The sequence below is a fragment of the Rhodamnia argentea genome, chromosome 2 (genome assembly GCF_020921035.1).
Source record: "Rhodamnia argentea isolate NSW1041297 chromosome 2, ASM2092103v1, whole genome shotgun sequence".
NCBI classification, from domain to species: Eukaryota; Viridiplantae; Streptophyta; class Magnoliopsida; order Myrtales; family Myrtaceae; genus Rhodamnia; species Rhodamnia argentea.
The window spans coordinates 32,806,886-32,822,732 of record NC_063151.1 but is presented as its reverse complement, the minus strand read 5'-3'; the positions used below and the strand labels follow the sequence as shown (position 1 = coordinate 32,822,732).

General features: G+C 37.6%; 1 protein-coding gene across 1 annotated transcript; it reads left to right on the top strand.

The window, feature by feature from the left end:
* The first annotated feature begins 5,818 nt into the window (after window positions 1-5,818).
* Window positions 5,819-10,563, top strand: LOC115737173 (laccase-15-like). The gene is made up of 7 exons (XM_048275131.1): window positions 5,819-5,939; window positions 6,386-6,537; window positions 7,112-7,356; window positions 8,251-8,376; window positions 9,162-9,762; window positions 9,866-10,224; window positions 10,336-10,563. The coding sequence occupies exons 1-7, from the start codon at window positions 5,841-5,843 to the stop codon at window positions 10,533-10,535; spliced, it is 1,782 nt and encodes a 593-aa protein (XP_048131088.1). The 5' UTR covers window positions 5,819-5,840; the 3' UTR covers window positions 10,536-10,563.
* The last annotated feature ends 5,284 nt before the right edge of the window (window positions 10,564-15,847 follow it).

Sequence of the window (15,847 nt, the reverse complement as noted above, 5' to 3'; positions counted from 1 at the left end):
CACAGGCTGCGTATACAACATTAGTCCAAACGCAGATTAACTATTCAGTAGATTTCCGCACCTTTTTGTGCATCATAGATACGCAAAAATAACTTCACTTTCAATTTGGTTTTCACGGCGATAGCAAGATCCAAGTAATAATCTTACATGAGAAAAGGAGGGCACTTCGGGCGCACATAGCAATAGTTCTCTTCCTTGTCCTTATTTCCGGCCGGAAATAGATTTTTCTATTTCTGTTCCCTAGACAAGTTTCTAAGCCGAAATATGTGTTTAATAACGACACAAAATTTCTATTCTTGGAATAGAAATTCATTTCATAATAGCATAAAATTTCTATTTCCTAGTCGCTAGTATTCTGCAATTTTCACAATTGACATACGTCATCAACATAATCAAAGCTTACATCCACAATGAGGGAAAAAGGACCCAAGCAAAGCAATACCATGACATGAGTCTCCCATACACTTGGATCATCCACAGCCATCATTTTGTTTACATTATCCCATCCAAATCCAAACCGTGAAAGAAGCTTCTTAAAACTGCTATCTTGTAACTTCAGTTTGTTTACCCTGTTCTTCAATTGAACTAGACTATAGTGAGGAAGAAGCCCTAACGAGTGATGCCCTAAATTTTGGATAGCCCGAACTTATTTTTGTTTTTTGTTCTAGAAACAAAAAAGTAACTTTGTCCTACTTCTAATTTCTTCTCTAAATCTATTTCTGAGTCAAAAATTTGTCCCCAGAATAGAAAAATAAAATTGTGTCACCAAACGGATTTTTATTTCAAATCTGTTTCATGGAACAAAAAAATAGAAACATAGAGAAAGAGAAATGTTATCATGCGTGCCCATTCGCATCAATCAAGTTAATCTCCTAAAATGGTCAAATCACCCTATTCTTCCTCGATTGTTTATATCCTTTTTTAATAGAATAAAATGAAATTATTTCTTACTCGTGTTTTATTCTAATAATAGAAAGTAGAATCCTAGCACATGTCACATCTGCATATTAATTATTGGGTTATTTATATTCCAAAAATTGGCCATAAATGGGTTTAGAACGATAAAACCCGATATATTATAAGTGTTAAATGGCTTCACAACTTACTTAAACCCAACTCAATATCTATAACTCTTTCTTCATTCTTTTTTTGCTCTTACTCGATCTCCCGCTCACTCACTCACTCTATGTTCTTACCTCAATTTGGATATGAGTTTCTTATATTTTGTATAACATGAAAATATTTTAATAATATAGGTCAGGTCGAATATGTGTTAAATACGAGTCGTGTCGGGTATGGATTGCTAGATTTGTGTCGCATGAAAGTGGATCAATTCGAGTGGGACCATTTTCAACCTGTCTAGAACCCGATCCATCCATTTGATTGGCCTAATTATATTCTCATTAAAGCCATGAACTCTTTGACAAAAAAGAAAAAATAACAAACTCTGAACTCATTGCAAAGTGCATAGGGTAAGATAGATTTATTTTTTATGTATAGGTCATATTAAATGGATGAAAACATGGCTCAAAATAATAAATGAAAGTTGTTATGCATGACGTGTCGTGAAGTCAACACAGAATATGCCAGATTCGTGCTTTACATAGACTGGGTGAAAAATGAACGGCCCAGAAAGAGCATAAAAGCTTTTAGCGCAACATTCAGACCGGCGCTAGCTTAGGATAGTCAAAAGTCGGCAACGAAAATCTCGGTCAATTTCGAGAGGCTTGACTTATGGTGCGACGACGTAACTCTAGGAGCACCAGACCATTCAAAGACGTTATTTTGATCGGGCTCAGACAATTTTGCGGATGATGACATGTGCTCGGACAGAAATGAGGAATCCTTCCTCGTTTTCCCTGTAAACAAAATGGTGATTTTGACGAACAGGTGATGCTCCCGCATGCAAGATAGTGTGTTAACGATGGATTTTGACCATCGGAGTTCGGATTTTGAAGGAAAGGTGTCAGAATTAGGAGAACAAAACAGAAAAGCAAGATTAATAAATGGACGCGAGGGACGCTATTCCCGACTAATGGCATCCATAGTCTCTTTTGTCGTACCTGAGGCCTAAGGGCAGGGAAAAGTGTTAAAAAGTACTAAATCTGTTGCATTGGTGGCAACTCAGTTATAAATCATTTAAGTGTATCAATTTAGTCATAAACCGTATGTTTTTGTGTCAATTCAGTCCATCCGGCCAATTTTTATCGAAAATCACCGACGTAGATACCGATTGTCTTATGTGACACGATCGATCTTGACGTGGTCATTTTTTTGTAATAATTTTTTTCGTTCATTTTTTTTATTTACTCTTTTTTTTTTATTGAGGGTGGCAAGGGTACTGGCCCTCAATATATTAAAAAAAAGGAGTACATAAAAGAAAAAGAAACAAAAAAAAATTATAAAAAATAAAAAAAGTCCATGTCAGAGTCGGGCGTACATGTGGGACATTGATGTCTACATCGACGATTTACGGCCAAAATTAACTAGATATGCTCAATTAGCACAAATGCAAAAGGTTTAGGATCAAATTAGCACAATTAAAAGGTTTATAACTCGGTTGGCACAAATGCAATAGGTTTAGAACTTTTTGACATCTTCCCCTTGAGGGCGACATGGATAATAGCATAGATAACCCATGAACTTTGGTCCAATATGCAATGTCATCCATGAATTTGTAATTTGTGCAATGTGGTCCCCGAACTTTAACTCAATATGCAATATCGACTCTAAACTTTTAATTTGTTCAATATCATCCCTGAATTGTTAGTAAATGTCCAATGTAATCCCTAAATCATATGAAAAATATTTAAAAATTCATGAACCACATTGAAAATTAGATCCAGATTTAGTGATCACAATAAACAAATTACAAGTATAAAGACGAAATTATACATTGAACCAAAGGTCGGGAATCACATAGATTAAAAGTTTAGAGGATGATATTGTACATTAGATTAAAAGTCAACAACCATTATTTTCCCAACTAGATATATAGATCTCTACCGCACGCCATTCTTTCCCCAGCCAATCCGAGCCAGCCACCACACGTTTAACATCCCTAAGAAGACTATGGGGCTCATTCCACTGTTATAATTTTCTAAATGATAGATGACATAATAAGATATAAACTTAATTTATTTGGATCAACATCGTCATAATCATTGGATGTGAGGGCGTTGCTTACATAGACTATATATATATATATATAGGCATAGCTAATTGCAGATGGGAACATTGTATACATTGCGTCATTTCTCTACTTATGTTCAACTTATAATATATGTTTCTTTCCATCTTTCTAATCTCTCTTTCAGTTTAGTGATTTTATGAATCAACTTTCAAATTGATGATGAGATAAAACGTACTAAGTTGACTAGTTGTATCTTAGTATCACGTCGAAAAAATAACTAAAAAAATCATAAAATTATTGCACTTGTGTCAATTTAGCCATAGATCTTTTAATTTTGCTAACCAAGTCTTAAACCTTTTGATGATTGGTCAATGCGATCCCTCTTATTGATTTTCATCGAAAATTGATGACACGGACTCCGGTCGTCCTACATGGCACGACCGACGACAACGTGAATAGTTTTTGCATTTTTTTACTTTCTGAATTTAATCTTTTTTTCTTTTCGGTTTCTTCTCCTTTCTTTTTTCTCTACTAGATCCAACCAGGGTGCCCACCCCACCCTCATCAAACACAGGCAAGGGCAGATGACCCTTGTTGGTCATTGGGGAGAGAGTCACGAAGCCCTTGCCATATCTAGGCGAGGGCTTCACAATCTTTGGTTAGTGCCCGGACTTAGAAAAAAAAGAAATGAAAGAAAGAAAAATTAAAATTAAAAAGAAATAAAAAAAAATTTGTCAATGTCAACGCTGGTCATGCCAAAATTGGTTGGAATGACTAGATTGACAAATTGTCAAAAGATTTATGACTCAATTGACAAAATTAACAGGTTTAGGATCGAATTGGCACAAGTACAATGGTTTTATGACTTTTTTTTAGTAATTTTCGCGTGTCATATCTATCGCGATAGCATTGTTCTTTTAGTCTCTCTAAGTTCGTTTAATCCAAGACCTGAACAATGGTCTCCTTAGCATCTCATGTGGAAAAATTGTCCAAAAAATCTTAAACATATTGCACCTTTGCCAATTCAATCCTAAACCTTTAAATTTTGTCAATTGAGTCCTAAATTTTTTTATGTTTTGCTAATTGAATCAATCCACCCAATTTTTACGGAAAATCATTGATGTAGATATCAATCTCCTACATGACACATCCAACGCTAATGTAGATAATTTTTAATAACACTTTAATTTTTTCGAATTTTTTGTTAACTTTTTTTTCTTTTTCTTTTATTTTCTTTTCTTTCTTAAAGTGGCCTGCAAAGGTCGTCGAGCCTCACCGGACACTAGATGTGGGCCGTGATGCCCTCGTCCGGCCTCGCCTAGACTCACATGTGGCTACGATGGCTTCGCCCACGGTCGGGAAGGGTATTGTGGCCCTCGCCGGCCGCAGTAAAGAAAATGTAAAGAAGAAAAGAAAAAATAAATAAATAAATTCAAAAAATATTAAAAATTTATTAAAAATTATCCATGTCAGTAGTGGCCGTGTCACATAAGATGCCCGACATCAACAATTTTCGATCAAATTAGCTGGATGGACTTAATTGGCAAAAGGTAAAAAAGGTTTATAACTCAATTGGTAAAATAAAATAAAAAGTTTAGGACCGAATTGATAAATGTTCAATATGTGTAGAACTTGTTGAACAACTTTCCCCACTTCCTTGCGCTCTACGTCGCATGATCTCTATGACATGTCTAAACTGACCCTCATTTTCAGTACGAACAAGGCCAAAAAAAAATAGTTATACTTGGAGATCAACCAAAGCTAGTCTCCCAAAGACATTGAGGAAAGACAATTCACAAGGAGGGAAAAGTTTGCTACCTCAGAATTTCAACATGCCATTGTTTTCTTCGATAATGAATCCATGACAACGACCTAAGTTCGAACTTCTTTGTTGTCCACATCCAAGGAAACGTATGCATGTGTCCTTTTGCTGGGCCGGGGAATCGTATCCACTTGTTTACCAAACAAAGACTGAGAGGAATAACCTGTCTCGCCGGAGCTTCACGACAAAAATCCTAATTAGCATCACCTAGCTTTCCAAAGGTTCCCGATCCACGGCAAGAAGTTATGCACTCATTCGATTATTACTTAAATCTGTGGAGGCTAATCGCGACAAGCGTTCGTCGGGGTTTTTGGACTCCATCTTTGAATCTCTCTGCGTCAGGCTTTCGGGCGTTTGTGCACTTGTCGTGGATGGGGGACGGACCAATGGGCGTACGCGACATAATATACCGGACACTATAACGATTTGAATAGATAAGTAGGTGGGATTTGAATGAGTTGGAATAAACACGAGATGCCCGCTCTTCGCAAGCGTCGATGTCTATCAAAGAAAGGTGAGCAAAGACGAACAATGAAGAGAATGATTAGTGCTTGAGACGATGCTTTTCCTTGGACGACCAACGACCACCAACTATCAGTCCCCGCATAAAAGGGCACACAACCCAAACGCACACACCGAAACACTTGGGTTTACCACGAGGTGGATGGTTTGAAAGTAAGCTGAGAGCCCCCGTCAACAATTTCTCACATATTACGTAGATCGGAATCCTTTTCGATGCCGGCCCGAAATGCCTTTAAATAAGCTAGTAATTGTGGTTGATCGTAGTAAGAGCCTACTCAGTGGAGTGATCGAGAGCTTTGCATTGCGAGAAACTCGGGATTCACAAAAAGGGTGCGAAGTACAAAACCTTATTCATTTCAGGACATGGACCTGTTCCAATCCCGAATGTTTCGTTGTCTTCTTGCGCTCAATGTGGTGCTCCTTCCCTTGGCTCAAGGCAGCATCCACTTCTACGACTTTGTTGTGAGTACATTACACTCAATCTTCTTCTTTTTTTCTTTTTTTTTTTGGTTGCGGAGTGGGATGCTGGTGCGCTTGCGGCGCGAGGCCTCCTCGACCCCTTTGACAAGTTAGAGGCGTGAGCTCAACTCCTCGCCCGTGTCTCTCTGCGTGTATCTACACATGTCAAAGAGGGCGAATAGCTTGGCTTTCTCTAAATGGTTTTCCCAATAAGTGAATTTATGCAAGGCATCGGTTTCCTCTAAAATTAGCAAAATATCAAAGAGGCTAAAAGTCGAATCGTGTTCTTCATTGCCCGGCCAATCGATCAATCCACAAACAGGTCGAAGACATAGAACAACACGCATCTAGAATTCTTTCTTTGTATCTTTTCCTTTTTTTCTTTCTCACGTTTCACACTTGTGCTGAAGCTTGAACTACATAACTGATATCGTTGGCGTGCAATGCAGCTGAAGGAGCAAAATTTCACGAAGCTGTGCGTGACGAAGAGCGTGTTGACGGTGAACGGCAGCTTCCCGGGGCCGGAGATGAGGGTCCATAAAGGAGACACGGTGTTCGTCAACGTTCACAACCACGGTTACTACGGCGTCACCCTCCATTGGTAAAGCTGATAATCAACTCCTTTTTCCTCATAATCAACTTAATTTCACGTAAGCTTTGAATGGCATTATTCCTTAATTGTTACTGTTACACGCTCTTTCTCTTTTGGGGAAAAACGACACCGTTTTATTGAGATGTTGGGGGGCGAAGAAAAGTTTAGTTTTGTGAGGGTACCCTTTGTGTGGTGGAGCGTTGAAGTTTGACTGCTGTGTTTGTATTAGCAAATTTTTTTTTTTTCACTTTAAGTGCTTGTTACCGAACGCCTTAGACATAAGGAAATCTCAAAATATCACATTATAAATTTATATTCTCAACATTTAAATCAGATAAGATCCTTTGACATTAAATAGGAACTTTTTGCAATTGTGCTCAATTTTGTGTTGGACAATGTTAGTTATTAATCGAGAGAACCATAGCAAAATCTCAAACATAGTGGCGGTCTTAGAGAATGGCTGAAATTCATTAACTTATCGTGGGAAAGCTCCATCGCACTATAAATAGTCGATGTCACATACTATCCCTCGATTTTTCAAATTCGGACGTTAGTTTAACTGAATCCGTTTCCATTCATGAAGGCACGGCGTCAAACAGCCTGGAAATTCATGGTCGGATGGCCCCGAGTTCATCACGCAATGTCCAATCGCCCCGGGAACAAATTTCACTTACGAGGTCCAGTTCACAAACGAAGAAGGAACCCTGTGGTGGCATGCTCACAGCGAGTGGACACGTGCAACCGTCCACGGCGCAATAGTCATTCTACCAATCGAAGGAACCACTTATCCTTATCCGAATCCCGATGGCGAGGAAGTCCTCGTGTTTGGTATGTATATTTGGATATGGACCCACCCATTTATGAACTCATGATAGTCATTTGAAAAGATCCGTCCCTTCGGGTCCGTTTGTTGCACGAAAAATGAAGGATTTAAAACATTTCCTAAAAATAGTAGCTTGCATCGCTAAAAAAAAAAAAGAATGAACAAAAAAAAATTCATCATCCACAAAAAAAAAAACATAGTCATAAATTATTGTTGATTTTTATCATTAAAAATACGCAAGCAATACGAACAATCAGTTTTAGAAAAATATTTTTTAAATTATTCATTTTTCATGAAATAAATGAAGCCGGTGACTATTTTCTTTTTCTTTTTTTTATGCATGGAAAGTGGCATAAGAGTCAACATATAAAGAGAATAAATAGATTTGCCAAAGTCGTTATTAGATGAGTTCTCGGTTGGCGTGATAATAATAAAACAAGTTTATGAATTGGAAGAGTTAGGCAGACTCATGTCGGCATTCATGACTATATATAAGAGCTCCACAAAAAAAAAAAGTCATAAATTATTGTCGATTTTTATCATTCAATAATATACGCAAGCGATATGAACAATCAATTTTAGAAAAATATTTTTTTAATTATTCATTTTGTATGAATAATAAGTGACACTAACTATGAGGTCAATTGCACGTGCTTTCTCTGAAAGCAATAGCTGGTGGACGACACCATAGAATAGAGTACGTAGAAGAAAAGTCTCAATAGTCCCGAACCTTCCCCGGAATGGTACGTCTGATTTGGTCTTTCAACTTTGTTGAATTCGTATCCATCTGCTCGGAAGTTACCTTACACATTACAAAGTTGCTCGATTCGCTGTCGCTCGTTCTTAATCCTTAAATCGAGATTTGCAATTGTTGATGTAAATTTGTGATCGAATCGCAGCTTGTTGGTACAAGGAAAGCATGAGGGCATTGCTGGAGTTAGCACTTGATACTGGCTCAGACACGCCTCGGTCTGATGCCTATACGATCAACGGTGAACCGGGTGATGCGTGCGCGTGCTCTAACGGTAAAAATTTGAATTAACCGAGTTATTTAAGCTAAACAATATCTTAATCCTCTCTTAAATGTAAACTTTAACAAGTAATTGTGCTGGTATTAGATTTGAACAAATTGTCCAAAAATTCCTAAAATCTATTGCATTTTTGTTAACTCAGCCATAAGTCCTTTAATTTTGTCGGTTAAATCCTAAACATTTTTATGTTTTGCCAATTGAGTCTATCAGTTCAATTTTAATAAGAAATCGCTGAGATAGACGTCACTCATCTTACATGGCGTTGTTTTTAATAATATATTAATGTTTTCTCGAATTTTATTTATTTATTTATTCATTCATTTCTTTTTCTTTTTGTTATTTTTCTTTCTTTCTGTTTTTTTCTTCCCTTCTACCTCTAGCCAGTCGCTGGGCCTTAGTGATGACCAACAACCGGCAGAGGGAAAAAGGAAAAAAAATGAAGAAAGAAACATAGCAAACAAAGAAAATAGAAAAAACATAAAAAAAAAAAAACATAATGCTTTTAAAAAAATTATTAAAAATTACGCACGTTAGTGATGACCATACAATGTAAGATAGTCGGCATCCACGTTAGTATTTCTAGCTAATATTGGCTAGATGGACTCAATTGACAAAAAGTAAAAAGGTTTATGACTCAACTAGCAAAAATTAAAAGTTTTGGACTGAACTGATAAAAATCCGATGGGTTTAGGATTTTTTAGATAATTTTATCAATTAACTTTCAAGCCCAAAACTCTTTGTTATGTCGGCTATGATTTTTACATATAACTATGTCACAGAGACAACATATCGCGTGCTCGTCGATTATGGGAAGACGTATCTACTACGTATGGTTAATGCGGTTCTCAATGCGGAACTCTTCTTCTCGATTGCCGGGCACAACCTTACCGTGGTCGGCATGGACGGGGCCTACCTCAAACCGATAGACACCGCCTATATCATGATGACTCCGGGCCAAACGATGGACGTTTTGGTCACCGCGAACCAGTCCCTCAGCTACTACTACATGGCCGCGCGACAGTACTCCAGCGACCGTCTCGACGTCACCAATTACGATCATAGCAACGCGACGGCGATTCTGCAGTACCGAGGCAACTACAGCGCTCCCGAAGCGATCCCATTCCCGTCGACTCTACCATCATACAAGGACAACGCCGCGGCCCTGACGTTCACGGACCGCCTCCGGAGCCTGGCGTCGGAGGAACACCCCGTGAACGTGCCACAGAATGTGACGACGCGCATGTTCGTGTTGGTATCCATGGGTGTGCTGATTTGCCCAAATAGCTCATGCGGAGGAATTTATGGGGATAGGTTGGCTTCAAGCATGAACAATTACAGCTGGGTCAACCCCTCAATTGATATACTACAAGCTTATTATAGGTAATTTAATTTCCATTTGACACGCGGTATATATATGTATATATAAACATATATGTAAATCTACCAAAAGGATACGTCAATTAATGGTATGTTCATCTTGCAGGAACATCAGTGATATTTACAGCACGAATTTCCCGGACTTTCCCGGGATTTTATACAACTTCACGGGTGACGATCTATCGCTGAACATTTCAGTACCAACGAAAGGGACGGTCGTGAAGGTGTTCGATTTCAACGAGACGATTGAGATTGTGTTCCAGGGGACAAACATCATCGACGGGGCGGAGACTCATCCTATGCACTTGCACGGGTACGCTTTTTACGTCGTCGGCACCGGCATCGGCGACTTCGACGTCGATACTGACCCTCAGCAATACAATTTAGTCGACCCTCCATATCTAAACACGGTCCCCGTGCCGAAGGGCGGATGGGCAGCTATCAGATTTACAGCGGACAATCCAGGTAAAAATCGCATTGGTTGTTCTTCAAAGTTTGTGCATTTTCCGTTTCATACATATACTAAACTTTTGCACACCGCACTCACGACGCTTGTTTTAAATGTCATATAAACAGGTGTATGGTACATGCACTGTCATTTGGACCGGCACTTGACGTGGGGCATGGACACAGTGTTCATAGTGAAGAACGGAGGCACGCCCGCAACGAGCCTCCGCCCTCCTCCGGCTTACATGCCACCGTGCCATAACTCAACTGGCTCATCTCGATTATTTAGTATTTTAGACAAAGAAGCACACTCGTTGATAATGCGGTAAATTAGATTTCATCTGAGTCTGTGGTTAAATCTTTCTTATATTGAGTGACTAATTAGATGTAACATTGTGCAATCGGTGCATTCTACCATACTATGAATCAATCCTATTGTCCGTATCTGTTCATCGCAACGCCCTCCGTTACCCAACTATTGGCAATACTTGTTGACGACCAATTATGTGCTCGCCATTCTTGTGAACAGATTAAAAAACAAGCTAGTCGGTTTAATGGATTACGAATGAAAAACCTAAAGGCATGGCACTTAAGATTATATGGATAATCTGAAATCAACCTAAAACAGATTGATTTTCCGAACTAGGAAATCCAGCTTCAATCTAGGGTTTGTAGATGCACTCTGCACTTACTAAGCTTGAAATCGAGTCCGCTCATCGTCACCCATTATGACCCATTTGTACTGGGCCACAACTTTTCTACGCCATTCTAACCTGCACGCTGCCGCATCGAAAATTTTATGGACCCAAAACCACCGCACCAAAGAAAATGCCTAGAATGAGATTCGTTGATCTCGGGTAAATGTTAGGAATGATCCGTCCATTATTTTAAGAAAAGTTTCAAACAAAGGTCTTCATTTTCTCAAGCATCAGGCAAGCCCTCACTAACCTCGCCAGGGCGAGCGAAGAACGATCCTCACCCGAGAGAGATGAGGGCTATCCTCACCGGCCCATCGACTGTCGCAGGCCAGCTGCTGGCGAGAAGGGAAAAAGAAAAAGGAAAAAGAAAGAAAAAGGAAAAAAAAAAAAAAAAAAAAAAAGCAAATGACGAAAATGTCATTGGTCAGATCCTTCTTTAAAACAATTAGCGCACTTCAAGTCCTTATTTAATACATACTCCACTTCATATCCTTATTTAAGAAAATGACAACCTTTCGGACAATTATTTGAATTTTTTTCTTATTTTTATTGCTTTCTTGATGTGGTACACTATTTATGCAGTACAGTAGAGACGAGCTGATTAGACGTTTTTCTAAATTGCTTGACTTTTTCTTTGCTTATGGGTTTCTTTCGCCCCTTAATGCACTCGATATCTTGAAATGTTTCCTCATATAAACCCGTCAAATAGGTGGGTCATGTCGGATTTTGGTCGACTCATAAATGGTCTGACCCCAAAAAATGACTCATTTAACCAGTTTATAACTCATTTATTGGAATGCAAATCTAGTGACTCATATCCTATTTGAGTTGTATTCCTAGAACAAGTTCACATTTAATTCAATCTAGGAAAATGCATACCCAAATTGAGGTGAGAATGTAGATTGAATGAGCACAAGATCAAGTGAAGGCAAAAGAGAATGAAAAAAAAGTCATAGAAGTGAGTTGTGTCTAATTAAGTTATAAACTCATTTATGATCGATTTAACACTCATATTATATTTAATTATATACATGACCCATTTATTAAATATAACTAACCTATTTTAAAAATTCTACCTATTATATACGGGTTAAGAAATGAATTTATAACTCATTTAACAACTCGGCCCATTATATATGTGTTTTTTTTTTTTTTTGGTCAAATCCCATCATGTATGCTCTAAGAAATGAGTTTATGACCTATTTTGACAGGTCTACTCATACATACGTCTAATCAAGGTCGAAATCTAGCATCCCATTTGAGAAAAAAAAAGTAAGAAACACATCCGTGTTGATAACTTTCTCGAAACCTATTTCAAATACGGCTGGTTAAAAAAATCACTTATGAATTGCTTGTCCAATAACTTATTAGTGAGTCGCCAACTTTACTTTAAATTGTCGTTGGATTATTTGATTGTTCACAACTTACTAATGGTTCAAAAAATTATGAGTTCTATTAGTGTAGTTTGGCAACGTGTTAAATTACCAACTTTAATTTGAGTGGATTATACCTTTTTTCCAATGAAGTTACCAACTGGTTTTAGGTTGCCAAAATTTTATTTGAACCAATTACCGATAATTATTCAATCTATTCCGAATTACCAACTAATCCATCAACTTATGGAGTTTTATTAAAGCCACCAACTCTTATGCAAATTTTATTTGAAACTACTTACCAACGTTTTGAAGTTTCAAATCATTTTGGGTTTACCAACTACTTAAATGACTTACCAACATTGATTAAGTTATATCCAAAAGACCAACTTTCATTGAAATTACCAACTCTTATAGGATATTACCCACTTTAGAAGGTTTTAGTTCTAATCCTATTTAGAAATCCATGTTCAGTTTTTCAAAATGTGTCATGCTATTCGATGTGAACTAGTGTGTGGAAAGCACTCTTCGATGCGTAATACAAAGAAATTTCAGGCTTCTAAATTGTCCGCTTCATATCCAAAGAAAAGTCAAATATGAAGAGGACAGTTTTCACTTAGTACTTTATTAAAAAAAAATATTTGTGGGAGTATTCAGCTGTGGCAAATTATTTACCATCCACAGGAGAAGGTTCGGTTTAAGGCCGAAAATTTAATCCGGGTAGGACTCCCCGTCGGTGAGCCCGTCATCCTTGCCCCGTTACAATGTGTGTCAAGAGTCCAAGACCAAAACTACACGTAAAATGTGGACCTATTCTTCACATGTTAATACTTAATAATGGTCTGCCAAGGCCCAAGATCAATGATAGATTGGAAAACCGAACTCTCGATCTTCAAGTAACATCCTTGATCACTTGATCCCCCACCACTAAAGAATATTATATAAAAAGTTATAAATCTATTGCGTTTCTGCCAATTCAGTCCAAACCTTTTCACGTTTTTTTTTCAATTGAATTCATTTAGCCACTTTTGGCCGAAAATCGCTGACGTGAAAGCCCGTCATGCTAAGTGACATGGTTTGCGCTGACGTAAATAATTTTCAGTAGTGTTTTAATAGTTTTATCAAATTTTTAATTTTTTTTTTTACTTACTATGGCTGGCAATAGAAAAAATGAAAAAAATATATTAACAAAAAATTATTAAAAATATTTAAGTCAACCCCAGCCTTACCACGTAGAACGGCCAGCATCCACATCAACGGTATCCAATCAAAATTAACCAAATTAACTCAATATGACAAAACGTAAAAAGATTTAGGACTAAATTTACAAAAGCATAGTATGTTTGCAACTTTTGGGACAATTTTTCCCCACCACTGTGATATTTTTAACTTAATTACTTAATGAGTACTTTCCTGCTCTCTTTAAAGAAATCCCTTCGAATTGTAGATGATAGATCAAAGTACAAACCATCCACTCTTGGGGGATATCAAAGAGTGAGATTTGTCTTCCCAAGAATTAATCAAACAACTTTGGTTTGGGAATGTGGGTCTCCTGGGGAGGACAAGCACCGGTTGCCCCAAATAACAGCCTTCTAGAGTGGAGTGAAAATTTATTATTGTTTGGATGATTTATCTAACCAATAAGAAACCAAGGATTACACGCCCACCCAGTCATTGGTACAAGAGACACCTGGGGTTTTGCTATATGTTCCCAATTCCCATGATGTCTTGGTTGAGTAAAAGCGGTAGCTGACTTGCTAAGCCCTTCTTTCTTTGCTTTTGATTGACTCAAAGTCGGCTTGTGAAACTACTGTTGTAACAAATACGAAAAGCAAACACAGAACACAAGAATTTACATAGTTCGATCAAGGAGATCTACATCCACGGGTGAGGTAAAACAAGTTTCCACTATAATCAAATAGAGTACAGATTACAGAAGTCGTTCTTATTGAATGAACAAAAGCACACGGTTCACATATCTCTCATGTAAGGAAAATCCCCCATCTCAACGAAAAAACTCTAGCCGCAGTATAAATAGAGCCCAAAAAAATACTTTTCTCGAGGGTATTACCCCGAACCCCCATAGAGATCTATTCGTACTGCTATAGAGATTTGTTCACTTGCTATGAGTTGGGCTTATCGGCCCAACTCTCCGCGTCATGAATTAAATCTCAATTTTTTCTCCACTTTTGGGTCGCACAAAAAAATATGTCGGGTCGGGTGATGAATCGGACTAAGTACATAAAATTCAATACATATTTAACAACTACTGTGGATTTTTTTGGTTATACCATATGACATGCCCCCTTTCGCCCATGGATTTGATTCTTTCGGTTGATAGAGGGGCATCCGTCGACAACAGAATCACACTTAAATGATTATCTCATGGCCATTGAGAACGGATCAAATCAGATGGTTCTATTTTTCAATCTTTCTTATTTGCTCCTACGGAACTAAGGTCAAAAAGATTGAAAAAGAATCAGTCATTCATAACCACTTATGAAAGATTCCTCAAAAAGTTGAGGATAATAATCCTTTTTAGAATTCGAATGGATTTGGTCTTATACATACGCGAGTAAGGTAATTTAAAAAAACAAAAAAAAACTACTGTGGATTAACGTGTTGTCAAGTCCAATTGCGTACATACACTTCGCTGGTCATGCGTGGCTTTTGCAAGAGCGGTTCAAAGAAACATGTAGACTGCTCCCAGCACCCTCCTTCAGTCGCCAAAGCCAATAAACCCTAATTGAACTGACCATCTCCTTTTACTTCAACAAAACTCAACAACGCACGGCTCTTATTGTGAAGAATCATGCAATCGCGTTTGTTCGTCGTGAGGATACTCGATAAACGAAAATTCTAGGCTAGTCATCGTTGTGTCTCTTCGAGGACCTACGCAACTTGCGAAGGTAGGGCAATCGCGTTTCGTCACCATACACTTTATAGTGATTATCGTTGAAAAATATGATAATGAACATATGGGAAGAAATGAAATCACATTTTAAAGTGTGATAATACTCTTTCTAAGGAATTATTTGCCCCATAAAGTTGTTAATGGTGACTGGCAAAAATCTTCCAAGACACAAAAAAAAAAATTCTCAATGAGAATATTATATAACAATTCTGATATTTCTCCAGGAATTCTTAAAAGGAAAACAATTGGAAACAATAACTGTATATCGTATTAGAGAAATAAAAATGAAAGTTGAAGTATTGAATATTGACCAAATTTGTTAAATATATAATAGCGAAAAGAGCATGACTTTCCATGCTATTCCGAAAAGAACGATTTTTCACACCCGAAAAGAACAAAACTCTTCAAGTCCGAAAAACTATAAATTCGGGCACACCTCTTCGAGAGTTGTAAGAGTCCCCTATACATAAATAAAAATTTCAAATTAAAAAATAACTGAAAATAATAGTTGCTATTTTTTTTTAAATTAGAATTCTGAATTTAGGATACATAAGTGCGCCTAATAATGTGGCCAAAATCATGCACATATATATTGTCCCACACTCTCCCATCTTTTCCGCGAGTGATTCTCTTACAAATAAACAACCATCAATTAC

Excerpts from the sequence above, each read along its gene's own strand:
- LOC115737173 (XM_048275131.1), top strand. The coding sequence starts at position 5,841 with ATGGACCTGTTCCAATCCCGAATGTTTCGTTGTCTTCTTGCGCTCAAT. Across the intron at positions 7,357-8,250 it reads CGAGGAAGTCCTCGTGTTTG|CTTGTTGGTACAAGGAAAGC; the intron begins GTATGTATATTT and ends ATCGAATCGCAG. Across the intron at positions 10,225-10,335 it reads ATTTACAGCGGACAATCCAG|GTGTATGGTACATGCACTGT; the intron begins GTAAAAATCGCA and ends TCATATAAACAG.